The sequence below is a fragment of the Alligator mississippiensis genome, chromosome 3, assembly GCF_030867095.1.
Source record: "Alligator mississippiensis isolate rAllMis1 chromosome 3, rAllMis1, whole genome shotgun sequence".
Taxonomy (NCBI): Eukaryota; Metazoa; Chordata; order Crocodylia; family Alligatoridae; genus Alligator; species Alligator mississippiensis.
Window position 1 is genome coordinate 97,977,652 of NC_081826.1, and position 26,293 is coordinate 98,003,944.

The 26,293-nt window shown below is 43.5% G+C and overlaps 1 protein-coding gene and 1 long non-coding RNA gene across 3 annotated transcripts; one reads left to right on the forward strand and one right to left on the reverse strand.

The window, feature by feature from the left end:
* Positions 1-457: 457 nt before the first annotated feature.
* Positions 458-22,158, forward strand: SEH1L (SEH1 like nucleoporin). Of its 2 annotated transcripts, none has more exons than XM_006271942.4 (9): positions 458-638; positions 4,692-4,742; positions 7,400-7,546; positions 8,784-8,995; positions 9,937-10,035; positions 11,696-11,836; positions 15,402-15,559; positions 17,140-17,290; positions 21,356-22,158. In XM_006271942.4, the coding sequence occupies exons 1-9, from the start codon at positions 528-530 to the stop codon at positions 21,543-21,545; spliced, it is 1,260 nt and encodes a 419-aa protein (XP_006272004.2). In that variant the 5' UTR covers positions 458-527; the 3' UTR covers positions 21,546-22,158. The 2 variants fall into 2 exon arrangements, with proteins under 2 accessions (XP_006272004.2, XP_019346038.1); XM_019490493.2 differs by lacking the exon at positions 21,356-22,158 and adding an exon at positions 19,738-20,152 and having other exon boundaries at positions 459-638.
* LOC109283872 (uncharacterized) lies at positions 21,871-26,194 on the reverse strand. The gene is made up of 2 exons (XR_002091181.2): positions 25,607-26,194; positions 21,871-24,499 (listed from the first exon to the last, which is right to left on the reverse strand). It is a non-coding gene; the product is annotated as an uncharacterized LOC109283872 (long non-coding RNA).
* Between the last annotated feature and the right edge of the window lie 99 nt (positions 26,195-26,293).

The following is a 26,293-nucleotide window of genomic DNA, read 5'->3' on the forward strand; positions in this document are numbered from 1 at the left end:
GCCCTGCAGCCACTAGAGCTCAGCCTACATCTCTCCTACAACCAAGTCTGGCCTTCTGGAGTGTCCTGACAGCGCACCCAGCCCTTCACGGTCAGTCGTGGCTGCCCCTGGGTTCACGTCCACCTCGGCCAAAGTTTGCAGCTAGAGTTGGGAGCAGGATGCAGCGCGGGGCGACCCGAGAGGCTTGACCAGGAGCGGTTAGTGGGCACGACGGGGGGCGGGGCTAGCGTTCTGCGAAGGGCGGGTGCGGAGGGCGAGGTGCGTCGTCTCCTCTAATCCGACACATTTTTCTTCAGGGAAAAGGATCACGGCGCCCCCGGCTGTCATGCGACACGGAAGCAGACACAAGTTGTGCTGCCAGGAGCCCGCAGCCCGAGCGGCGCCGACCTCCCGCCGCTGGGGGCGCTGTGCGGGCGGGGGAGCGGCGGCTTGGCGGGCGCACAGCGCCCCTTAACGGCCGCGGGCGGGCAGGGTAGGGCAGGGCGAGCGGTGCCGAAGGTCGGCGAGCGGGGGACTAGGCGCCGAGGATGTTTGTGGCGCGGAGCATCGCGGCGGATCACCGCGACCTCATCCACGACGTCTCTTTCGACTTCCACGGGCGGCGCATGGCGACCTGCTCCAGCGACCAGAGCGTCAAGGTGCGCGGGGAAGGGGGCGAGTCCAACCGTAATGGCGGGGGTGAACCCACCCCTCGCGCCTGCTGTGGTCTCGCCCGGCCTTGTTGGCGGCCGTTGGGCGAGTCGAGTCGAGTCGTGCTGTGCTGTGGGGGGGGGGAACCCCCTGCCCGCTCCCCCCCCCCCCCCGGCGTCTGCTGTGGTCTCGCCCGGCCCGTTGGCGGCGCGGGCGCAGGCGGGCCCTGGCCCGGCCGGCCTGCGGCAGCCACGTGGTTCCGGCGGCGGCGGGCGGGCCTGGGGCTTCCAGCGCGGGGCCGAGCCGTAGCCCTTCCCTTGGGGTGCTGCAGGAGCCATTTACGTTAGGTCCTGCGCGTGTGCGGGGCTGCGGCCGCTGCTTAGGTCTTTGGGGTTGGAGTCTCCTCACTTGCAAGTGCCGGGCCCGGAGGGAGACTGTGGCTACGGGGACGCCCCGGGGCCTGGGGCAGTCTGCCAGCCCCTTCTCCCGGCGGGGCTTGGGGGGGTCAGTGGGTGCTGGCTCCGCTCCCTGCTCCCCCTTGGAGCCCTCATGGGTAACTTTTGACCCCCCCCCCGACCCCTTTCCCGCTTCATTATTGCCCCCAGGTTTTGTCTTCCGTTGCCTTCCCCATGAAGGGAGGCTCATAGGTGTCTTTGTGGGTGTAGGCCTGCTGCAACCCCATTGCACGACATGCCAACAGCTTGGTTTTCAAGTTTCCTTTCACTAAGTGGAGCCATATCTGCCTTTCATATGCTGGTTTTATTTATTTACTTATTTTAAAAAAAGACAGGCATTGTTAGCAGGGAAGTTCCCCTAGAAGGTTGGCCTGGGCCTCTCTTTTGTTAACAAGGTAATAAGGGAGAAATTAATATATTTTAAGCAGACTGCGAAATGTACTACCTCTTCCTTTATGAGCATCTGCAGTCACAGCTGCATCTGCATATCACTTGTAAAATGTAGGTGATGAGTAGAACTGTATCACTTCAAATTAAGCTGATATAATGTAAAAGATAACATACTTAAGGAAGGTGTGACTGTCTGTGAAGGTGAAGGAGTAAGGTTTAATAATATGTTCAGGGTTTGCTGTTCATGAATGGTATAATGCTGCTTTTTATCATAGAAACTTTATGTTCAGTAAGTCTCATGCAGTCTCGCATGTGTGGTGGTATTCCATTTTTGGTCTAGTTTACTCTACAGGGTATTGTAACCTGAGAGATTGCACTGTCAAGTAGCCAACATCATAGCTAATGCTGTATCAGAGTACCATGTGAATGTAGGCTTGCAGGCAAAATTATTTCCCTTAAGTTTGCCTAGTGAGCAAGAATAGATTGCATATGCCTAGTGCACTTACTCCTTTGCTGTGATTGGTGACTTCTTCAGCCACTTATGTGAAGGTGCCACAGAGCGCGTCTACATGAGATGCTGACTACGCAGTAGCCTAGTACTTCTGGGCAGTAGTGTCATGTGGCAAAAACTGTTACGTGATGCTACTGTGCAGTAGTATCACAAAAAAGGTACTGTATTTGCCAGTGCTGCTCTGCAGAAACTGAGGTTACTGTGCATTTATCTAGTACTTGTTAGTACATGCATTAAATAAACGAGCAGTAATAACTGCGCAGTAGCATCTTGTGTAGACTGTCACAAAGATCCAGCTAGATTGCCCCCATCTTTTTTGGTATGTGAGATTACTGAGGAAAAGAGAGTGGAAGTGATTTGATCAAGGTCCTATACCCAAATGAGAGACATTGGGCGTAGAAAAAAGACTCCTAAACTGTTGATCTTGTGTTCTGACTGCAGATGTCCACAAAGGAAGAGGTAGTAAATTTCACAGTCTGTTTAGAATATATTAAGTTTTCTCTTACTTACTAACTTACACATTTTTGGAAATGTTTGAAGCAAGTCTTTGGCAAGATTTGCATCTTTTGTAGTACTGATATAACACTGTTACTTGTCTAAATCTATCTCAACCATGCAGTAGGTCCAATAAAAGATATCACCCATAAAAACGCTTGCCTCACACATGTTCTGGACTGTCATTTATTTTTACAACATTTCATATACTGTATTTATTTGATTCTAAGAAAAGGTTTCTCCCCTCATTTAACATTGGGGAGAAAGCCCCTTCACTTAAAATCAATATGAAGGCAGTGGGATATGTAGTTGCAGCTGCTCTCTGCCCTCACTGCCAGCTCTGCACTGTGCCATCTCCCCCTGAAGTTCCTTCCTCCCATGTCCCTACCCCGTGCAACTCTGCTCCTCTACCTGCCCCTTTCTTCCCCTTTCCACCCCCTTACCTATGCTTCATGCCAACAGGTTTTAGCCATGCTGCAGTTTGGGGCACTGCTGCTATGGACCTGGGCTAGGTCCGAGTTTAGGGCCTCAGGCTGGAAAGGGTCTAGAGCCTTTCAACACAGAGTAAGGATAAGGGAACAGGGAAAGCGGGGAGCAGTCTGGGGAGGGGAGAGGGGAGCAGAAGATTGGGACAGGATGGGGGAAAGGCAGGGCTAGGGCTGGGGGTGGGGTGGGAGGCCTACAGGGGGTAGAAGTGGCAATGTGGCAGGCACATGCAGGTGGCAAGCTACTTAACCTCTCCATGCAACCTGCCTCATTGCCTGCCCCCCTGCAGCAGTGGAGGGCATGAATTAAAGGCAATCCTCCAATAATTAGTTTCTCTACATGGGAATTTATAACAAATTTATAGTTTTTCCATGTAGAGAATCTGACTGTTGGGGGGTCATCTTGAATACAAGTAAATACAATATTTTTAAATGTCAGTCACTTGAAAAATGTTTCCATGTAAGTGCTGAGTTGCATTTGTAGTCACCGCATTAGGAATATTGAAATTTTACTTGTTTAGACTTGTCACCTAAAGTCCCAATCCCCCCCACCATTGTCTTAAAGTTGTAACCTTTATCTGGTCATATACACATTTGGCCCTGGCAATTGTGCCATTAATGTAATGCCTAACAGGTTAATATGTGATGTGACATATGTTAAGCCAATTTATGGTGCCATCAAATGGTAAACCAGCCACAAAGATGTTCCACATTTGCTCCAGATCTTTGCTGATCTTTTTGTGGCTGGTTTGTTTGGTATTATAAACGGTGTGTGGCATGTCACAGACATGAGGCTGCCCCATCCAGATGCTGACAGTAATCTGATTGGGGCAGGCCTGGGTCTGGCACTGGGTGAGGAGCTCTGGGATTCCCTACAGTTTGCAGGTTTGCTGCCTTGCTCTATAGGTCCCTTGGAGATGGCAGTGGAAGGCAGCAAACCTGCTGGGTCTCAGGGAGCCCTTCCCTTAGATTGTGTAAAGGGCAGCCTGAGTGTCAGCTTGGGACTTAGGGTGGTTGCCCTAGTCCAGTATCAGAGATTGGCCACAGGGCAGCTGTGTCCTAACCAGGGATTGCTCCCTGCTAAATCCTGATGATCAGCTGATTGTTGGTATTGGCACAGGGCAGCCCTGACAGCTGGGAGTCTTGTGATTGTGGTCTGGGGCATTTTATGCCTGATCTCTAAAATTGCTCATGAACATGTAGCATGGCAAGTTGCATGATTTGGGGCATAAAAATCCTCATACCTCAGTTGTGACTTCTTTAATATCTCAGCAGCCACAGAGACAGTCATCATTCCACATCTTCATTATTATAAACTTCCGGCTTGAGTTTAAATAGGACATGAGATCCATAGGGGGGGTGGGGGGTGAAATTTACTAATTTTGGTGCAGTCATGCAGAACATGACCTTTTATAAATAAGTTCTTGCATTTTTTTTTTTATTTTATTTTTATTTTTTTTTTTAAGAAACACACTTCCTGCAACTGATTCTGCAGAATTGATCTCTGCAAGGAACTACTTTCAAAAGAGGGGTATAATAGCATACTGGGATAGGGCAGGGTTTTAAGGGGAAAATGGAACTGCATGGTATGGCTATTTTTTTTTTTTTTTTTTTTTAGTTATCTATGTTTTCCAGTACTACCGTGGCAGCTTTGTTCGCCTTCCATTTCTTGCAGGCTGAAAAAAGCTTTACAGCAAGGTTTATGATTGTATTTTGTTTTAATAGGTCTGGGACAAAAGTGAAAATGGGGATTGGCACTGTACTGCCAGCTGGAAGGTAAAGATTATTAGTACATTTAAATATCAGTAATTATGTCAGAAATTCCTTGCGTTTTGTCAGTAAATCCCTTCACATGTGCATTTCTTCATGAGCCAGGATGCTGCAATTTTTTTCTTTCTTTCTTTGTGTTTTTTTTGTAATTTCTCAGTTGGTCTAATAGAAGGTATCACTTTGGAACCAAGAGTTGTAGATTTTTGCATTTGTTTTTGTCTCAGACCAACACGGTTACCACATACATCTCCTGGCTCATGAAGCTTTTATATGGTAGCAAAAGGAGAATCAGCAAGTGTCTAAATTCAGTGCTTCTCATTTAAAAAGTAAGTAGACATCTGATGCTAGCTTTCAGAGACTTAAAACTGTGGTGGTAATGTAGTCCTGTACTAGGTATAGATACTACATTATATTTACAGAATATGTTATTAGTAACAGGAAAGTGTTTTCAGGGGCTAGTACAGACTAAAAATTCAGTAGAGTATTTTGGTTACTTCTACACTTACTTAGCAGTGCATTTCTGGAATGAGATAATCTCTTGTTTCAGAAATTACAAAAATAAATCAGATATTATAAGATATGACTTTTCCCTGCAACTCCTCCTATCTTTTTCTGAGAACTGTCTTATATCAGGGTTAGTCAGCATAGTTCCAGAACAGAACAGGGACATCAAATTTTGAATTGCTCTTGAGTTTATAAAATGGGGTGTACCCGCCTGGCCTCGAACATCTTGTCCCGTGTGACTTTGATCTGGATGCACACAAGTATCCGCCCCGCTATCGCAGGTGGTCCTTCTAGGAGGTGTTTACTCGTGACACAGTCCACCCCTATCTCGCCTGCCACGACTTTTAATCTTCTACAGTGGTGGGGCTCGGTACTGCTCAGACTCCCTTGCTGGCCACTCGTTCCTCCGGCGGTCTTTTGCGAGGCTCCAGCTCCCCTCTGCCTCGCCCTATACCCAGCCTGGCGGGCCACTGCTGGTCCTGTGGCTGCTCTCCCGCACGATGGATGTCTAGTGTCTTCCTGGCTTTCAGGCCTCTGGTGTTCTTTGCTGATGTCTCCTAATCCTTAGGCGCACCCCTCCCCCGGTTCGCCTCTTCCCTCTACACTCAACCCCTCCAGACGTGGGGGAAACACAAAATACTTTACAAAAAAACCTCCACCAGAACCGTGTTCCTACCTCTCCCGAGGTACACCTCAGTACTCATATCTGGCCTCCAGGGCCCACTTCTATCCTCCCAGTACCCCCTTCCTGTTTAGGGGCTATCTAAGGTTCCCCACGTGGTTGCGAGACCTCAGGGTTATCCCTGGTCTCTCTCGTCTTGGCCCCTTTGGCTCTGTGTAATGTTGCCCCCTCTCTCTGGGCCTTCTCGGTAATGGTGCTGCCTTCTCTCGGGGCCTTCTCAGTATCGTTGCCCTCTCTCGGGGCCTTCTCAGTATCGTTGCCCTCTCTCGGGGCCTTCTCAATGGTATCGCCCTCTCTCTGGGGCCTCCTCAGTAACGCGTACCTTTGGGTCCCCCAAGTCCCTCCACCGCCCCACCTGTTTGGAAGCTGGAGGGAGGATCAGTGCCTCCCCCTTCTCTGCGGTGGCTGCCGGGCTCGGGGTCTCTCCAGCCTTTGTCTGCCTTCCCCTCCCTTCTCTGCACCGGAGCTCGTGCCCCGAGTGCGGGTTTACTTTCGCTGCCGTCAGCGGCTCCACCCTTGCCGCGTGAGGTGTCGGATCCTCCTCTGTTGGGAACCACTGTTTCTCACTCCGCTCCAAGACTCCTGCAGACCCCTCCGGCTGGGGTTTCTCCCGGCGTCTGTCCCCCCGCCTCTTTGGGGGCTGTCCTCTTTATCCCCGCTGACTGGTAATTGCCGCTGACGTCACCGGCCAGCCGTAGCTGTATGAAAGTGCGGCTGATGGCTCGCACGGGTCCCTCCCGGTGCTCCTGCTTCGCCGCAGGTTTCACTGCAGGTGAGTACTTTTTCTTAATTTTGCTTTTTTCCCCTCAGTTCGTCCCCCGACCTTTGCTCCTGGGGTTCCCCCCTTGACCTTTTGGGTCCCCCGACTTGTCTCTCCCTGCAACATGGAGATTAAATGTTATAGTCCTACATTTACAAAATCAGGCAAAGCTTTGAAGCCATTTTCCTCTAGCAAAAAAATATGTGCAGCTAGAGAGATATGAGAGCCATTACTCCTTTGGAGAACGGAGCTGCAAGGAGGCAGGAAGATAATGTAAGTTCTCTTCAACACAGACTTGAAAGAAGCACAGAGGAGCCATAGGTGATAATGGCAATGGTTGGTAGTGGAAAAATATTACTTTCATTTGTAATCAATCCAAACTAATTAGCACTTGAACTACTATTTGAAATTTAGGAGTTTCATAGTAATCTAATGTTGGTGAATAAAGTTTATTAATTGACCTTTGGTGGTTGATATTTGCAGTAGCTGTAGTTTTTTTTTAACGTGGTCTTTAATATTTAATATAGTTGATAGAGAATTTGCAGCTTTTTAGTGAGCATTCTCTTGAGAGTCTGAAGTCTAGATTTGATACCTTTGTACAGCTGTAACTTCTTTCCCCCTCAGAGAACTACTTATGCAAGAGGTGAAATTTAGATGATTTGGAATTGTAGAAATGTTTTCATTCTACAGACAACAGTGTTTTTTTTTATTTTGCAGACGCACAGTGGGTCTGTCTGGCGAGTGACCTGGGCTCATCCTGAATTTGGACAGGTCCTGGCTTCTTGCTCTTTTGACAGAACTGCTGCTGTGTGGGAAGAGATAGTGGGAGAGTCAAACGATAAACTCCGAGGGCAGAGTCACTGGGTGAGACTTGAAAGGCTAACATTGGTTTTGAGCAGGCGTGTTTGTTTTCATGTTTTTTGTGCCTTATCTATTGTTTATTTATAATTAAGGACCACAATTTCAGTGGTTGAAACTTCAGAATGACAGGGCTAAATTTTTAATGTTAAAAATTGTTTAAAACTCCAAGTTATTGTCCTTTGATGTCCTTATTTTTTTTCTCTTCACCTCTTAATCTCACTTCCTATTCTGAAATACATCCGAAGAGTGCATCTCATTTTCTAAAGTGTCCCTATTAATAAAGAATAACTAAACCAGAGTTGTAGGGTGTTGTGTGATATTGGCACTACTAGGTGTATAAACACTTAGATATGATTCACAAGATAAACTTAGAGATTCCAAATAGGAAACCAGTGTCAAAAAATGTTCTGAGATGTTGTGATCTTTCTGAGTTCTTTAGATTAGAATAATTGTGTTATTTCCCCATAGTCAAACAACAAGTGGAAGGTAAGAGTCTAACATTGGGGACCCTGAATCTAAAAATTGTGAAAAATCACTTGACCAAAAAGATAAACAGTGAAAAAAGCCATGTTTTGCTCACTACCTCTTTTAATTAAAGATTGTCTTCCAATATACACTACAGACTTTGTCAAGCTGTTTTTAAATAACTAGATAGTATCACTTCCTGATACAGCACCAGAAATACTAGCATTCCAGCACTGACATTTAAAAATTTGGTCAATAGGCTTTACGATAAGCATGTGTTAATATGACAACAGTAGCTCATGTCTTCCAGACCTATGGCTTTAAGCAGTCTACACTTAGAATAGAAACTATTTCAGGAATACACATTTGAAGATTATCTTTCTATATATAAAGAGACTAAACACTGGTTGGTCTACATGCACAGCTGCTATGGTGAAGAAATATATTTGTTTAGTAAATTTAAATAAATCATATCAATATTAATGCTCTTAAATTCATGCAAATAGCACCATAGGTACTGTTAACTAGATTAGTTACTCAACAGATTTAGTTAATTTTGTGCAAAAAGTATCTGTAAACCAGTAACTTTTTTTTTTTTTTTTCGGGTGTCTGCGGACACTAGGCTTTAGAGCACAAGTTATATGACAATTTATGTGGCCACATGATTGCATTATAAAGTGTACAGCAAGCTTCCCTGGTGTATAACAGTGGAAAATATGATTAATGGAACCTCATAAGCATTTCTTTCTTTAATGGTTTCTGTATTTGTCTTCAGGTAAAGAGGACCACACTGGTAGACAGTAGAACATCTGTTACAGATGTAAAGTTTGCTCCCAAGCATATGGGTCTTATGTTAGCAACCTGTTCAGCAGATGGAGTAGTGAGGATATACGAAGCCCCAGATGTTATGAATCTCAGTCAGTGGTCACTGCAGCATGAAATCTCATGTAAACTAAGCTGCAGTTGTATTTCTTGGAATCCTTCGAGGTACGTTATATAACATCACTTAGATTTTATGATTAATTGAAAAGCAAATCTAAGGCTTAGTCTGAAACTTAATGGAATAAAAATCTAAACTTTCAACTGTTAGATTAGATATATGTTAGAGCTAGAAGAAAAATATTCAAGATTTTGACCCACTCTCTCTCTCCAATTCTGACACTTAGGAGTAAGTAATAATTTTAGGTTGGGTCTATGCTGCTGCCAAAGTAATAATGCATCTCTTGCATTAAGAAACAAGGGAGATACTGAAGCAGCACTAAGGGAAAGATGGCAAGAGAGAGCCTGAGTGGGTTTCCTTAGTAAGCTCCCAGATTACTATATTTTCAGTCAGGTACTGCAGACCCAGTACAAAGCATTAATTCCTTTGCTTCAGAGGAGTGTATGGGACAAAAAACTCCCTCAATAGCAGGAATGGTGGAGAGAGCCAGTCTGAGCTGTGCTTTTTTAGACACCTCTGCCCTAGACCCAGCAACTTATCCATTCTTATAGAAAGAAGGTAGTCTTTTCCTGAACTCAGCAAGTGAAGCAAATCCTGTAGTAGTAATTTGCTTTTCAGTGCTGCAGGCTCAAACCCTCCTGATTCATACGCTGTGGGACTGTCAGTATCATAAACAAGAGAACTTCAGCCATTTGAAAGTTAGGAAATGCTAGACTGACAGTTGCTTATGCAACCCAATTTCTACCCCATATATATTATGACAGTCTTTGTATAGGTATTATACAAGATGCCTCCTCATAACAATGCACAGGATGAAATTGCAGATTGGCAGAACTAAAGCTTCAACTGACAGCTATAGATAACCCTTAACTTTTGCCCTGATTTTTTGCAAACTATGTTATTTTAATGTTCTTTTCTGTAATACTTACGGTGTTGCTTATCTAGAAATCATTTGTAAACCTGACATCATTTACTTTTCCCTGTTTAGCTCTCGAGCACATTCTCCAATGATAGCTGTTGGAAGTGATGACAACAGTCCAAATATTTTGGCTAAGGTTCAGATTTATGAATATAATGAGAACACCAGGTACGTTAAAAAATTAAGGTAATCTTTGAAATTGACTTAAAATGGTTATTTGCTGGTGCATAACATATGGCTAGTTAAATAATTCTTGATATTGTGCTTAAAGAGAAGTAGAAAAATAATGCACTTCCTAGAGAGAGAGAAAAAAATTCCATAAAAATATGGACATTGAGAGAAGTCTCTGGAAACAGTTGCTCTGTATGTTGCTGTATGGTAGAGGAGAGGAATATCAAAATGTTGGCTGATGCTTCATGTAATGGACTTACAAACTTCTGTTAATCTGACACTTCAAATGGATTACTATTGCTGGAATTTTCAGAGGATATAAGCCTCTGATCCTACTAACCCTTGTGTTTAAAGTTAAGTATGTGCATAACTTAGCAAAGCCAAGGTTAATATGGTTCTATGATTGATGCTGTTGGTTTTTTAAGTCAAAATAGTAATTTGTGCACTATTATTTTTAAAAACTTGTAAAATATTTTACATTTTAATAAGTTATTGATAATTCTTGCAAATCGTTTGCATGCTATAAAAAACTTTTAATGAAACATTAGGTTTGTAAAGTTAAGCATGCTTCATTAAATAATGTAAAAATGTACTTGTGATATTTTAATTACATTAAATCATTCCATTGTCAAATACAGACATTCTAGAGTATGCCTGTAGCATAGTCAGTGAGGCATAGGAGTTGTATGGACTCCTGGCTGTTTTTGAGTTTGTAGTTACAGTCAAGAAAATAAACGCTATTTATTCTGATATAGATGATAGCATAATTGGAACCTTGTGTACATGAGACAATGTAGTAAATGAAGCAGAGGTCTACTTACTGAACACCAATGATTACAATTAAATGGAAGTAATTACTGTATTTTTGCGCATATAGCCCACCCACGGGTATAAGCCGCACCCATGTATAACCCGTGGAAAATTGTATTTTTGTAAATTAATCCGTGTATTCCCCGCAGCGGCATATACATGGGGAGGTGGTGTAGCCTGGTCTGCCCCGACCTCCACGGCAGTGGCAGCACAGCCTGGCCTGCCCAGGCCCAGCGGGGAGGCAGCGCAGCCCAGCCCCGGCCGCAGTCCAATACCAAGCCAGTGCTGACCACCGGCTCTGCCCTGGCTGCTCTGCCTGTGGCCCACCTCAGCTCCTTCCTGGGAGCCACGGCTGTGGCGGCACAGCCCGGCCTGCCCGGGCCCAGTGGGGAGGCGGTGCAGCCTGCCCCGGCCCCTGCGGCAGTAGTGCAGCCTGGCCTCGGCCTCTGTGGCACAGCCCGGCCCTGGTCCCCGTGGCAGCGCAGCCTAGCCTGCCTGGGCTCAGCGGGGAGGCGGTGCAGCCTGCCCCAGCCCCCTCAGCAATGGCGGCGCAGCCTGGCCTGCCTGGGCCCTGCGGGGGAAAAACGTCTGTCAATAGCCTGCACCCATCCATTTTTTTTGTAACATCGTGTATACCCTGCGGGATGTATGCATGAAAATATGGTAGTTTGTGACTATATTTTAAGAAATTAATTAAAAATATTTATTGAATTTCTACGAAGAAAATGTTATTCTGTATTTGATAGTCTTGGCTCTGGTCACTTATAGTATTTCCTTCCACATTATTTGAATCATTAAACCTTTTATTGGGTCTCAATTAATACATAACTTGTCTGTTGTTCTTTAGGAAGTATGCAAAAGCAGAAGCTCTAATGACAGTCACTGATCCTGTGCATGATATTGCATTTGCTCCAAACCTAGGAAGATCCTTCCATATCTTAGCTGTGGCAACCAAAGATGTACGAATTTTCACGCTAAAACCTCTAAGGTGAGCTTTTGAAGTAGATTTTTAATACAAAATTACGTAATTACGTCGTCTTACTCTCTGGAAGCAAAACAAATTATTTGTAGTTGTAACATGTACCAGGGCACCCTAAAATTTTTGGATAACACCTTGTTTTAGGGACAGTCCGCCCCACTCTTGCCCGCCATGTCTTGAATGTTATTAGATATACATGTTGTGGAAGGCTGCCCTGATCTTACTATAATGACCCCTGACTTGTGGTCCTGGCCTCATGGGTCAGTTACACAGCTCCGTACCTGTGACTGTGTCCTGTGACTTGCAGATGGCATTCTTACTAGGGCCATGCGAAGCTTCAGGTGCTGATTCGATTCGGAGGAGATTCCTCCCAGTTTGACAGCCGAATATCTGAATTGAATTGGGAGACCACTAAAAAGGTCCGAATTGATTTAAAGCTCTCAGAATTGATTTGGGGAGATTCGGGCAGTTCCTGTTTGCTGCGGCAGGGGGCTGGACTCAGACTCTCCTGGTAAGTAGCGGGGAGGGGGAGGAGAGAACCATGGGGGGACCCCCGCCAGGCCCCATCCTCTGCCTTCTCCCCCAGTCCCCCCCCCCCCCCGAGCCTTACCACGACCCCTGCCCACTCTCCCAGCCCCATTAATGGCTGCTCTGCCCGGCCCTAGTATCCCAGCACTTGAAATAGCCCCACACTTACCGGCTGCTGCAGCAGCTTTCAGACCTCTCGGGGCTTGTGGCAGAGTTCCCCCCCGGGTAGTGGGGCTTGCCCCCACCCTCTCCTCGCCTGGCAAGAGCCGGTGAGTGCGGCGCTTTGTAAGAGCCAAGACGCTGGGGCTGGGCAGGGTAGCCATTGACAGGGCTGGGAGAGTGGGCAGGGGATGGGGCCTGTTTGATTCAGAGATTTGGCTGATTTTGGCGGTGGCCGAATCTCCAAATTGATTTGGGACAGTGATTCAAATCACCAAATCGAATCCCTGTCCCCTGAATTGGCTGAATCTGAAGCAAATACTAGCCGCTCTGCACAGGCCTAATTCTTACAGGTGCTTGTTACTGGTACAGCTCTTCTCCGGGCCCTCAGACCCCTAGGTCTCTCACGCAATTTAGGCCTCAGGTCTTTCTCCCCGGGCCTGCCGGTCCACATATTTTCTCTTGCCCAGTGCTTTTCTGTTGGGTTATGCTCTTATCCTTCCCCCTCCACAGGGTCACCCCCCAAGGCAGTGGGGGCTGAGGCTTTCCGGAGTGGCCCATGTGTGGTATTTCATGGAGGCTGCCCCACCACATCAGCCCCACCATGCCAACCAACTCCAGCAAGGTGTACAGTTTTAGGTCTTACTCAGGACCAGTCTTCAGGTCTACCTGATTTTCCATCCATCTCCCTGGGCTACCCCTAGATGTCCTGCGCCTCTCCTAGGCCCCCATCTTCGATCTGGACTCCATCTCTATTCTTGTTCCCTATCTGTGGCCCCCAGCTTGCACTTGAACCCCATCTTCAGATGGCTTAGTGCCAGCCATTGTAATCCATGCTGCATACCTTCTGACCCCTTTCTCTCAGCAGTGGTCCTCATCCAGGGACCTTTGTGCCTCTCTAGGCCCTGGCCCCACTGACAGGCTAGTCGAGACTCCAGGCAGTCCACCTCTGGCTGTCCCTCGCGATGGGTTTTTCACCCTTTGGCCTGTCTGAGGCCCTGGCCCCAGCGTTGGCCAGTTGAAGTCCTTGATCAGTTATTCAGGCCATTAGTCCCACCATCTCCATGGGTACACCTTCTTGGGCCCCTCCATGGATCAGTCACTCTCTCTCAGTGGGCCTGAAGCTCTGCCTGGATCATGCTACACAGCCCCTTTCTTCTCTGGGCACCCCTGGACCCCTCAATGGGCCCCTGTACTGTGCCTCACTTGCAGGGCATGCCTAGGCCTCTTTTACCAGGTCTCCCTGATGCTCAGGTCCTTACTCAGGGCTCACCTGGCCCCTCAGTAGGCCCCCCAATCTCCTAGCCCTGCTCCAGGCTGGCCTTGCCTTTCTCTAGATCCTTGTATGCACAGCCTCTTCCGCTGGGCTGGGCTGGCCTCTCTCTAGGTCCCATGCACACAGCCCTTCGCTCTTTGGGCTGTCCAGGCCTCTCACTAGGCTACTCTTTCCGGCTTTACCTGTCCTCTCAACAGGCACAGGCACTCGGCCCCCTTTCCAGGGCTCTGGATCCCCTCTGGGTCCCCAGGAACCTCTTCCATCCCCATAGTGCCTACCTGAATCTTCACAGGCCTCAAACATTTTTCTCCATACTGGCAGTCAGGAGCTGCAACCTTTCTGTTCGGTTATGTTTCTTCCACCCCAGGATGTTACTGCTAGCCCTGTTCCTAGGGTCTGGGCTTATACCCTGTCTAAGCCCAGCCCTCTTCCAATCATGCATCCCCACTGCAATCAGGTTGCTCCCCTGATCAGGCCTGGCCTCACTTGTCATCCCCTGAATCTGCTGACTCCCTAATTAGGCGTGACGTCACCTGCCAGTGGTTCTGCAGACTGTCTGACCTGTTAAAGTGGTGGGCACACCAAGTGCCCTGCCACAGTATTAACTATTTTAACAAGTCTATTCAGAAAGAAGTGCTTTTAGCAATCATCTGGTATGTCTGTACTGTTGTTATGGCATATGTTTATGCTAGCCTGTACTGTGCTGAAATATACTGTACTGCTGTGTACATGCTAGCTCATGACTGGATGTAGTGAACTGCCATAAGTGGTGTTAGTCCATTATTAGTATGAAATATGGGTTAAAAAGTTACATTTCTCAGCAGAGCTAATTAGCTTACTTGCTAAAGTGGCACAGCTGTTTCCAGGAGACAGTGTGTGGAATAGCACAACATGTTTTATCACCATGCTGCCAGCTTTGGTAGGTTACCAGCTTTGACATGTCTTGTTTAAGGCAACCAGTGAACTAGCAAAACTATTTTGCTTAATGAGTCCAACACATTATTGTCATGCACACTTCTTGGAAAACTACACATTCAAGAAAACTTGGGTTTTTAGAACTTAAAGGCTAAGTACAGATGATCAAAAAGTCCAAGACTGAATGGATTCAGTCTTTGCAGGTTAGTGTAAGCTGCATAGTTTGAACCAATAAATAAGTGAACAGACACTCACTTTTGATTCTGGAAATGTAGTCACATGTCTGCAGTGGCCCAGGCCAGAGGCTAGGGGGTGCTAGAGCACGTCTCCCTTTGTGGCTGAAGTGGAAAGCTTGGGCCAAGGCTCGCCTGCCTACTCTGCGAAGGGGGGAGTTGTAAGGGAGGTGCAAAGCATCCTGGGATGCTGGGGGACTGTTAGTTAACTTGAATCTGGAGGGGATCTAGGATAGAAGTTCAATAAACTGATTTAACATAAATCAGTTAAGTCTGATACTGAATCCATCCAGGTTTATCTTAAACTGGTTTCTGCCGTTTTGAAAGTGGTTGTACACCGAATTTCAGATTCTGATCACTTACACTGGTTTATGTGTTATTTCTATCCCTAGTCTAAATGTTTCTCCTGCCTTAACATTCTTTTTTGCAGACTTTTACCCTCATATATGTTTTCTTTTAACAGGAAAGAACTGACTTCTTCTGGAGGATTAACAAAATTTGAAATTCACATAGTGGCTCAGTTTGATAATCACAACTCCCAGGTCTGGCGAGTGAGCTGGAATATTACTGGCACAGTGCTTGCATCATCTGGTGATGATGGCTGTGTTAGGCTATGGAAAGGTAAGAGCAGTGCAGGTCAGATATTTTATCTACTTCAACTGAATACTGACTTTTGGGAGAATCTATAGAGAAATTTAATTTCTTCCTGCACAAGGCCTTTGAATTTGTGAACAAGTCTTAGTACTCCTGTGTGCGTTTGGAAAAAGGAGGTCAAACCTTCTGTATATGGACATAATGGGGCACTTTGTTCCATGTTTTACTTAGACCACGATAATAGCATGCATTTTAATTAGGCACCTACCTAAATCATGATGGAAGTTTGTGGGATGGCAGTGCCTTTAATCTTGTTCTTTTTGCCATGGTGTCCCTTTCCCTTTGCCAACTGAGTGGTCTAGAGACAAAAAACCATGGCATTACTTGCTTCTTGTCCACTCAGAGGGAGGGGGGGTCTGTACAGCAGAAAGAGATTAAAGGTGCTGCTGTACCCCAAACTTCCACTGCGATTTAGGTAGGCTCATAATCATAATTTGTGATCCAAAATGCTTACTTCTTCAGATTCAAATGATAAGAATTCATAAGTGACTTTGGTTAATGAGCCTACATGGTCCAGCTACATGTCAGATATACACAGAATTCTAAGTTATGAAATGCTGATTGTCTTTTGTAGGCATTTCTTCTTTAACCACATGTCAAAAGAATTTTCACTCCCTTCTATTGATTATGTTGAGGCGGTCTTGTGCCAGACCAGACTTTTCGTAGCGCACAGACATCAGACTTATTTTTTTTGCTGTCCATGGACTTCATAATGTTTTCAATAAGCCTACATTTTAAATGCTTCTCGTCTCTGAATTTCTCTTTCTTAAGGTTCAGGTTTTGGAGCTGCATATGCCTGTTCTCCCCACGGTTTCTGTCAAAAGTCTGACTTTTATTTTCAAGCTGACCCAAATTAATTTTTGAACATTAAACATACTGCATTCATGCTTACTACAATTAATATCACGAAAATACAGTTTAACCTGCCTTTTTGTATAGGGGTGGTTTGTGATCTGCTTCATTACAATGGGCTTCTAAATTAAGAACAAGTCCACTCAACTGATTGTTGCAACCTTTACTCCAAAGGGTGCTGCTTTTCCATTCTGCTGGAGCACAACCACAATCCTTTATAGCCAATAGGAGAAGGAAGCTGCGCACAAAAAAAAAAAAGAGAGAGAGAGGCTGCAGAAAACAGGTGAAATACCTGGGTGGTCCTGTGCAGCTCTTTGCTGTAGCTAGTTCACAAATCTTTATCTTTTCAGGGAGACCAGGAACTTCTCTCTGAAAAGAATACTTCCCTGCTGGAAATGTATTGAATTATGTAATCTGTCACTCTTATTTGGTCTGTCACTCAGCCCAATAATGGGGAAGCAAACGTTTAATTTCTGTGGCTTCTGGAACAAGCTTCTATTTAAATTTATGATGGACTGTGAGAGAATCTCAAGCTGTTATGAAGTCAGGTGGACACTTGTTTTTTACACTGATGTAGTGCGTTGAATTGTCAAACTTCTCCGATTTCCATGGGCTGAATATCTGTCAAAGTTGTGATATTATCAAATGTTCTTGAATTTGGGGGTGGAAAGTAAATTCATTTTATTTATTTTTAGCTAATTACATGGACAACTGGAAGTGCACTGGCATTCTGAAAGGTAACGGGAGTCCAGTCAATGGTAGTTCTCAGCAGGGCATTTTTAATGCTTCTTTAGGTTCAGCCAATACAAGCTTCCAGAATTCACTAAATGGATCATTTGCTGGCAGGTAGGCTAACTTGAGACTGGAATTTTGGAATGTATTGACTCTTCTGTAAACTATTTAACTTCTAATTGTACTGAATTTTGTTTTTTGCTTATGGTTCTTAGGTATGTTAATGATACTTTAAAGTTATTTATTACTGTATTAATGTTTCTACAGATTGAGTTGTAGCTCTGAGATTTGTATACGATGCCAGTGTCAGTAGATGGGGAACCAGCAAAACCATAAAACAAATGGAACCCTTCTTTTAAACACTCAAGACTGTTTTGAAAAATTGTTTCCACTCACCTCTTTTTTTGTACTTTTAAAAACATCTTCAGTAGTTTCAAACAGGGAGAGACAACACTGTTTTAATGCAGTGTAATTGTCTTATTGTTTGAGGTACATAGCTAAGTGCTTAGGAAGGCTACCCACTACAGATCATATTTGTGCTGAGATAATGTAGGAAGGTAATGCAGAAGGAAACAATAATCTGTGCTTGCCTTCTAACAGGAAGCAACTAGCTCTTATTTCCAACTGATTTTCTTACATACCTAGGCTGATTAACTTAGAGTTCTTTTCTGAATTATTTTTTTGGAATTATTAATTGCTTTTTTTATTATGTTTCTGTTAGAATGACACTCGTGTTCTATACATATTAAAAACTTTCAGTTAAATGAGTTTGAAAGAGTCTGTACTAAATTCCTGAACCTTGCATTTTTAATATAATTATATAGATATGATCATACAAGGCATGATCATACAGGGCACATTGAAGGCCCTGTTCTTTACAGCTCACTGAGGTTAAATTCTACATAATACATTTATTTTATCACCAAGCTATACTTCTCTTTGCATTCCTATACAGACATAACTGTGACTCGTACATAAATACACTCCAGAGCGCCCACCTACCCCCCACTTTTTTGGACTTTAAACTGAACTACAGCACTGCCTTGCTCCATTGATTGTGGGAAACATGTATTAAGGCAGTTAACTTTCCCTTGGGGGTGAAAAGTGGGAGTGCACAAGGTGGCCATAGACTAAATCATAGAGTAAGAAAGCAAGAAATTGGTCCTTTAGTTCCAGCAGAATAACTTACACAGGAAAAACATTGGATATAATATCAGCTTGGAAAAAAATTAAGATAAGTTGTAGACTCTATAGAGCCCTTCACTGAGATGAATGGGTCTGTTTGCACTTAGCTTGTTTCCAGCTCTCTGCAGTCTCAGAATGGAATGGTGCATATATTCAAGATTATATTTGCAACTATAGTGCTGGAAATACAGCTTTTTTTCCTAAATTAAAGAAGTGATTGTTAAGTACAGTTCTTCTGTAAGTGGTGAATTCCTGAGATTTCACAACCATATACTGCAACAAGACTACATGGGATCTTGCCTTTTAAAAATTATACAGCCATTTTGTGATCACATATACTTGAGTGTCTGTGTAAATTCCATAGTTCTAATATAGTTCAGAAAACTAAAATGCTTAATAAAAATGAAGTATATATTGATCAGTGACCAGATTGGTATACCGTATTTTCTCACATACCACACCCCTTAAAGATGAGATAAAACATGCCCATTGCTTTTGGAAAGGCAGAATGAAGGAAAAAAGATTCCTTCCCACCCCCTACCCCCAGACTTATGGCCATAGGCAACAGGAACACAGCCTCATCTTCAGCTAGCCCACCCTCTCTTTCCTGTTTAGGCAAAAGCTGCCGTGTTAATCCTTTCACAACTGAATTTTCAGTAGCTCTTGGATGCTTAGGCACAAACGTGAAACTAGCTGCTGCTGAAGACTGGACTCCATGGGCAGACCAAGGATTTTGAAATGAGCTAAAAACAGTCTGCAGGGTAAAATAGGAACCGGGAGTCCAGGAGTAGTTAAATTGAAAATTCGGCAACAAAATTGCTGAAGAAAGGACCGCTTGATCAAGCCTCTTAAAAAAAAGAGGGAGTCATTAATACCTGTTTAGTGAGGCGCAATTAATAGGAATAAAGTAGATTACAACAAGCCATGAAATCAGTTGACTCACTAAAGCCTGCCTGAATAGAAATGCAACTGCTGCTATTTTGAGCAAAAAATCAGCTTCCCTGCTTAAGACCTAATTTTGGAAGGCTAATTTTTTGGGAAAAGATGCATGTGGTATGTGAGCAAATACAGTCAAAGGCAGAATTAAATAGCTTGTAATCTGTATTTTTAGGTAGCGACTTTCAGTGATAGTATGTTTTAAACAGTAAAGAGGCATTTAACCTATAACAAAATTTTAATCGTCTAAGGATTAAATGTGTCAAAATCCTTATGTTCAACCAAGTTAGTGACCAAAATTATTTTGGAATGACTGAAAAATTAAAAATATTGGAAAAAACTACAGTCAGTAGTGCTGTGTTCTTATTTGTACTGATAATGTGTGTCTAGATTTGTGATGCATTTTCCCTTCTCCATTTGTATTATGTCCTTTTTAACAGAAAACAGAGCTGATACCAAGCTAACTGGAGTAACTTTGCTGTTTTGCTGCTTGTTGCATGCACACAGGAATGGAAAATGAACTCCTTTTTCCCTTCCCCAACGCCGTTTGACCTCTCCCAAGACACCAGCAGCCTGCTAACTACTAAACGCAAAAAGGCCTTTAAAAAAAATCTTGTATACCTTTTTGTATTAGCCAGCAAAGTTTGATAATGTTGGAACTTCAGAAAGAAAGATAATTGGAGAGGCTTCTTGATGAGACAAATTTCCACCAAGACAGGTGGTTTTTTTTCCTGGAAAATTCATGAAATTAAAGAAGTAGTTTATTGATATAAAGAAAATTGTTGTTCTTAAGTGGGATGGGAAGAGGGGGAAGATGGCCTAATGACCATTAAAGTCAGTTAATTTTCATTAAAATTGTTCTGAGTGTTTATTTGCTTTACGTTTCATAGTGCTTAATTATATAAGTAAGGTTCCTAAACATCACAACTTTGTAAATGATTTTTAATATGCGGAAATTGCTGTCTTATTCCTTTAAGGCTAACAGTGTGATTTGACAATTGTACAGATGATAGTTTAAATTAGTTTGGTAATGTTACATTTATAACTTAACCACTTCCAAGAAATGTTTTGTAAGCACTGTCATAGTTTATCCATCCTCACTAAAAAGTACTTTTTCTGATGTATGCCACATTCCCCTACGTTGTGATTTCATGGATTAGTGGATTCCTTCTAAGCACAACATTCTAATTTATTAAACATCAAAAGTCAGCTTCCAATGTTGACTGTCGCAAAATTTCATAAATTACTTGGCCTCTGCATTCTGTAAACGTTCTCCACAGAGCTATAAACACAACAGATAATGTTTAGAGATATTTTAATAGCTATAATAAATTAATGCATATTACGGGTAAGTCATAATAGAAATGGCAGAAGAATGGCATAATTCCTAGAGCTTTGAGTTTACCGGAAATCTTAAATTTATCCTGAGGCTTTTGTAGAAACCTGTAAATACATACAGTGATTGTATTTCATGGAAACAATAGTCATTCTTTGTAGATGTATACAATGAAAGATAACTGTTGTAAAAACAATGTAGTGGTTTTATATCTATCTTAAAATGTGCAGTGAGATTAATCTGAATTAGATGTAAATGCAACATATGTATTCGCATATTATTTAATGTGTGCCTGGTGTTGCAAATGAAGTGTTACTAAAAGCTCTGTTAATAAGCATGAATTGGAGAGAGCGAGCATCAGAGAAAGATGTTGATAGTTGTGCTAGAAAATCTTTTTAATTTACAAAGTAACTTATTCCTTTGTAAAATGCCTGTTAGAAGTATTTTCACATTATACTTTTTCTATATTTTGAGTGGAAACGTACTTTTCTTTAAAGAACTGTTTGAGCAAATCTGGAAACTTGTTTTGAATTAAGGCTTGATTTTTGCTATTACACTCTATTGGTTTTGGCATGGATATACTAAAGCTTTTTTTTTTCCAGCATGTCTTTTCTCCCCTTTGGTTCTCCTTGTATTTACTACTTTTCTCTTTTTCTTCTGTTTTTGTTTTGTTTTGTTTTCTTTTTTGTTTTGGTGTTTTGTTCCTGTCTTAATTGTTTCAGGTATTTCTTTCCCCCTCTGGATTCCCCACGGGCTGGATCAAGATGGTCCAGTCATGCCCAGCTCCTACCTCCTCCTCCTCTGATAGAGCACTCTTGCGATGCTGACACTGCCAACCTCCAGTATCCTCACCCTCGCAGACGATATATCTCTCGGCCTCTTAACCTTTTACCTGAGAATCAAGGGGTTTAACATATGTTGTTTAAAATAAACTCTAAAGGGCCTATTTGATGCTTGTAAATGCTTACATTTTCCAGCTGCTTTCATTTTTCATTTTTCCTTCTGAAGATTTTCAAAATTTGGGGGCTTTTTGCATGTTTTGCAAAACAAACCACAGTATTTGGAGTCTTAACGTTTATGCTTGTGCATCAAAGGAACACTAGCTTCATTGTTCCAATACCCTTTGAATTCTGACAACACAGTACCAGCAGCATTAAGTATGAGACCTATATGCAGAGTAGTTGACTTCAAAATGCCTGTCCCATATTTTTTGTACTCAGTTTGTTGTGGTCTTGAGTTTTTTTTTCTTTATTTCTTTTTTTTTAATTTTTTTTTTTTTTTTGTATATCACATTGATATATGTGAAACGTATTGTCAGAGTTCAACATGCTCTCAAGAAACTGTTCTGTAACTCAAGGATCACGTTAGAAGTAACTCCTAAAATAAACTGTTCCTGTGTATACTGCAGCAAAATGGTAATTCGGAGTGTTTGGTCATTTGAAGTTTCCACCTCACTGCATAAGATTTAAATATTTAATTTTTTTAAATTATCATCAAATAGATTAATAAAATGTATTTTAAAAGATTTGGATTATTGTGCTCTTTTTATTTAATTAAAAGGCACCTAGTATGATATAGGGGCATGTTAGTCAAGTGTCCCATCTGTCATCTTATTTAGATTAAGGTGTATGTGGTAGATTAATCTGGAGCTTCAAACAGAATTTTCCTTAAAAGTTTAGTATACAATTTCGGTTAAATACTTTTCAACAATTAGGTGTTGATATGGAACACAAAACATCTTGTTTGTAACTGTTAGAGGACTGCTAAAAAGAAAATTAAATTATATACAGTTTATTAGCGTTGTGATAGAAAAGGAGCAGATATATATATATCTCATTATAATTCAGGTTTGGTGTGAATTACGTTAAAAGGGGCCTACAAGTATGAAAGGTCAACAAAATAGAAAGTGTTTTTAGTCACTGTCAAGAGCTTTTAATCACCTAACATTTGATGCTCTTGCCCTTTCTATTAAAGTAGGAGATTAATAATATTAGTCTCTGGAGCCAAAGCAGAGAAATATAGAATTGATATTCTTAATCTTGGCTGAAATGATAATTTAGGTGGAGATCTCCCTCCTTGAGCAGGAAGCTTGGATAGTTGATCTCCTGAAGTCTCTTTCAGCCCTATTTTTCTAAGGTCTTAAGGTAAAAAAATATGGTGCATTTGTTTAACAAAGTAGCATAGCCCTGATTGCTCAAATATAATTTACAGGTCACTTTTAAATCTGTAAGATGGCTGCTATTCCAACTCCTATTTTGTCATGGTGTAGCTTCATAATTACCTTTGCATCTGAATGAAATATTTCAAGATTCTACTTTGAATCTTCAGGTTTCAGAATATCTTTTAACAGTATACACAACCACATTTATTTTGCGTGCCTGAGGCATCTTTGACATTTACAATGAAGAATTCTAAGCGTAAAATATACACTCTGGCTCACTCAGAGCTGAGTAATACTACAAAGAAATGTTTAATATACAATTTCTTAGTAAAAATTCAGAGTGCTTATTATATAAGAATTACATGATTATGATGGAATAAAACAAAGGTTTTTTGCTTTGCTTTCTTATATCCACTCATCACCAAAACTGGTAAATCTACAAAATGAAATGGTCGAGTATCCAATGCTTTGAGAACATCAGCTGACTTGAGGGTTGCTAGAGATGCCTTTCAAACCAACTAATTTTCAGGAGCAAATGTCCACTGTGACTTTAGTACAGTATGCCTCTACACTTTTTAAATGAGTATACTAAGAGAGGATAAATTTGCTGAAGTTGTTTTTCCTATGAATTGATAGGACTTTTGCAAAGATTCAGTATATCAACTTAATGAAACAGTGATGAGTTACCCCGGTGACTTATTAACCAGATTCCACTGTAATTAGATATTCACCTCTGCAAGTTGCTTATATGTTGAACTATGATACCGTAAGGCAGCGGTTCTCAAACTGTGGGTCACAACTCCCACAGGGGTCAGGAGCAACTTTAAAAGGGAGGTTGCAAATCCACGCAGGGGACCCTGTTGCTCATTGATCAGCCACCAGGGGGTCATGGTATCTCAAAGTTTGAGAACCCCTGCTCTAAGGGTTCCAAGAAACAGAAAGTTTAGAAAAATGCAATCTCTACATGGGGAAGATGTAGGACTACTAGAATGGTGCTTTCCTCAGTGTAGGAATGGAAGCAAGGCAGCTCAGCTCCAATGGCCCTGGCAAGGCTGTATTGCTCTGCTCTGGCTAGATAAGCAAAACTAGGTATCATCTTGGTTCAGAGATGATACCTTTGATTAGACCAACTAAGAAATTGCAAAAAAAAAGGGAACCTGTTGCTTCCATCATTTTTTGTTCAACTCAGTGTCTGTTCATTGTATTCTTTAAGTTAATGGCAATTTTAATTATTTATTTCCTTATAGCTGGCTGCTCTTGCTTTCAGTTAGTAATTAGTCTAGAACAGTCACTTGATTTTCCTTCAGGCGTGACAACACGCTGCTATCGGGATCCTGCTATATTTTTCAGTCAGTCACCCTTTTTTCCGTATAGGAGGCTGTGTTGTTTACATCTCCGGTTCACGTGAACTGCAACACAGAGTCATCATATTAAAAAGGCTGCATGATGTTCATGTAAACAACAAGGACAAAACCTTTATCTGCATAAAATGTCTGAAACACTCAATTCCATCATTTCTTTGACGGTTGTTATTGTCAATTCAATTTTAGTCTTTGAGAGAGAGAAATTTACTTTTTCTGCTTCCAACCAGGTGTGCTGGTAGAAGTGCATTCATTCTGGCTTGCCCATAGGATCCTGGATCCAGAGACTCTTGACACAGCAGTCGAGAAGTCTGTGTAACAGAGAGAAAAACTGGCGGTTTGTCCTAAGAACAGAAGAAAATGGTCAGTCCAAAAGATCCCTCTATCGCAGTGTACTGACACCTATCTCAAGTGTACCAGGTTGTAGGCACTTCTCTACCTCCTCTGGAACCTCCTGCTATGGTTTTGCCTGCCCTTCTCTTTGCACCTTTTCTCTTGTGCGCTCCCTGTCCATGGCCCCAGTAAGTCCTGGGCTTTCCTGGTCAACTTTCTCTTGGCTCTGGCCAAGCTTTCCATCTATCAGACCAGAAAGAAGACTGGCAGGGGGAGACTGGGCAAGTGTGGGGCTGCTTTCCTGTCACTCCTCCACTTGTCTCCAGGCCCCATTTCACTGCTTGATATCCATAGGCTTCTTCAGCTCATTTTGGGGTAGTGATTGCTGGCTCAGCTTGGCATCCCCTTCCAGATACTTTGTTATTAATCCAGAAACTTAACTTCCTTCCCTGTTTTCTTTCTATTTGTCCTAAGCAATGAGTTGTGCCCCCAGTGACCTCCTTTATTAATGGAGGCTTATAGTTTCTTTGGTGAGCTTGTGATTTCTTCAGCACAACAAATAGGTCCGTCTCACAGTTGAAGGAATCATTGGCAATCCCTCGACTGGAGGATGACTTTTACTATGGTTCAGTGATGGGTCTTGAGGTGCCTTAAGAGTCCAATCCTTGAGCCACAGATTCATCCACAGAAGTTGCTAGTCTTTCTGGAGGGGGGGGGATTAGGCCATAGGTCAGGATTTCTCTCCTTTTCCTTCCTATTTTCTCTTCTCTGTTTTGAGGGCAAGACAATTTACCGCTAAACCAGGGGACCTCAATCCACCGGCAGATTTCTGAGCCTCTTGTGGTAGCTCTTGGAGTCTATTCAAGGCTGGGGTGGGGGACTGAGTGCCTGCGTGCATGCAAGAGTGTGCCCCAGCCAAGCAGGTCAGTCTGTGGGGGGAAAAGAGGGGGGCTAGACTGAGGCCCCTGCATTGAGGGACAGTGCCGCAGAGGCAGGAGCAGGGGTGAGTTGAGTGGGGCCGGGGCCAGGTGAGACTTACCTGCTGGGGAGGTGTGCCCCCAAATAATTTTTTCTCCCTCTGCCTTGACCTGCTCCTCCTTCCCTCCCCACAGACTTACCTGCTGGGCTGTGGGAGGGTGGCAGCGCATGGTAGATCTTGGGTTGCTTTTAAATGCCAAAAGTGATCTACTTAAAAAGGTTGGAGACCACTGGTCTAAACAGGCTGCTGCTTGGTTGAGGTTAGGGTGCCATTAGAGTTGGTCAGTAGATGGCTCCTAGATCTTGATGTGGCCATCCATTCTCTTGAGGTAGCCTTCAACGAGCCCTTGGAGCATTTCCTCTGGCCGCCACGAGATCCCTTGCTCAGATGGGAGTTTTGGTAGTCAAGAGCTGGGTATGTGCACACCATGTTCAGGCCAGCAAAGCGGGTGCTTCAGGATCGCGGACTCCGTGCTAGCAGCATCGGCTGAGCGGGCACTAGAAGCACTGACTCACATATCCGGAGTGAGGTGGACTGTGGTTATTCCTCGCCCCCTGGCATCCATCATTGACGACACCTACCAGGCGGGAATCGCGCAGGCGCACTTACGAGGCCCGGCCCCGTGAGGGCTGCCTGTCTTGGCTAAGAGTGGCGGGGGCAGGCTACTGCTCAGTGCGGGGAGGGGCGGGGTCTCTGCAACCAGCCCCTCAAGAGGGGTCCAGGCCCCCCACTCCCAGGCTGGTGACGACACGCGCCTCTTCCTCCAGTCACAAGCTGCTATAGACTCGTGAACTCCCCCGCAGCCAATCGGAGGCCGCGGCAGCGG

Bases quoted from the DNA above. Each gene is read 5' to 3' on its own strand.
- SEH1L (XM_006271942.4), top strand. From the start codon at position 528: ATGTTTGTGGCGCGGAGCATCGCGGCGGATCACCGCGACCTCATCCAC. The intron at 11,837-15,401 runs GTGAGCTTTTGA...TTCTTTTAACAG, and splicing joins TTCACGCTAAAACCTCTAAG to GAAAGAACTGACTTCTTCTG. The intron at 17,291-21,355 runs GTAGGCTAACTT...TAATTGTTTCAG, and splicing joins AATGGATCATTTGCTGGCAG to GTATTTCTTTCCCCCTCTGG.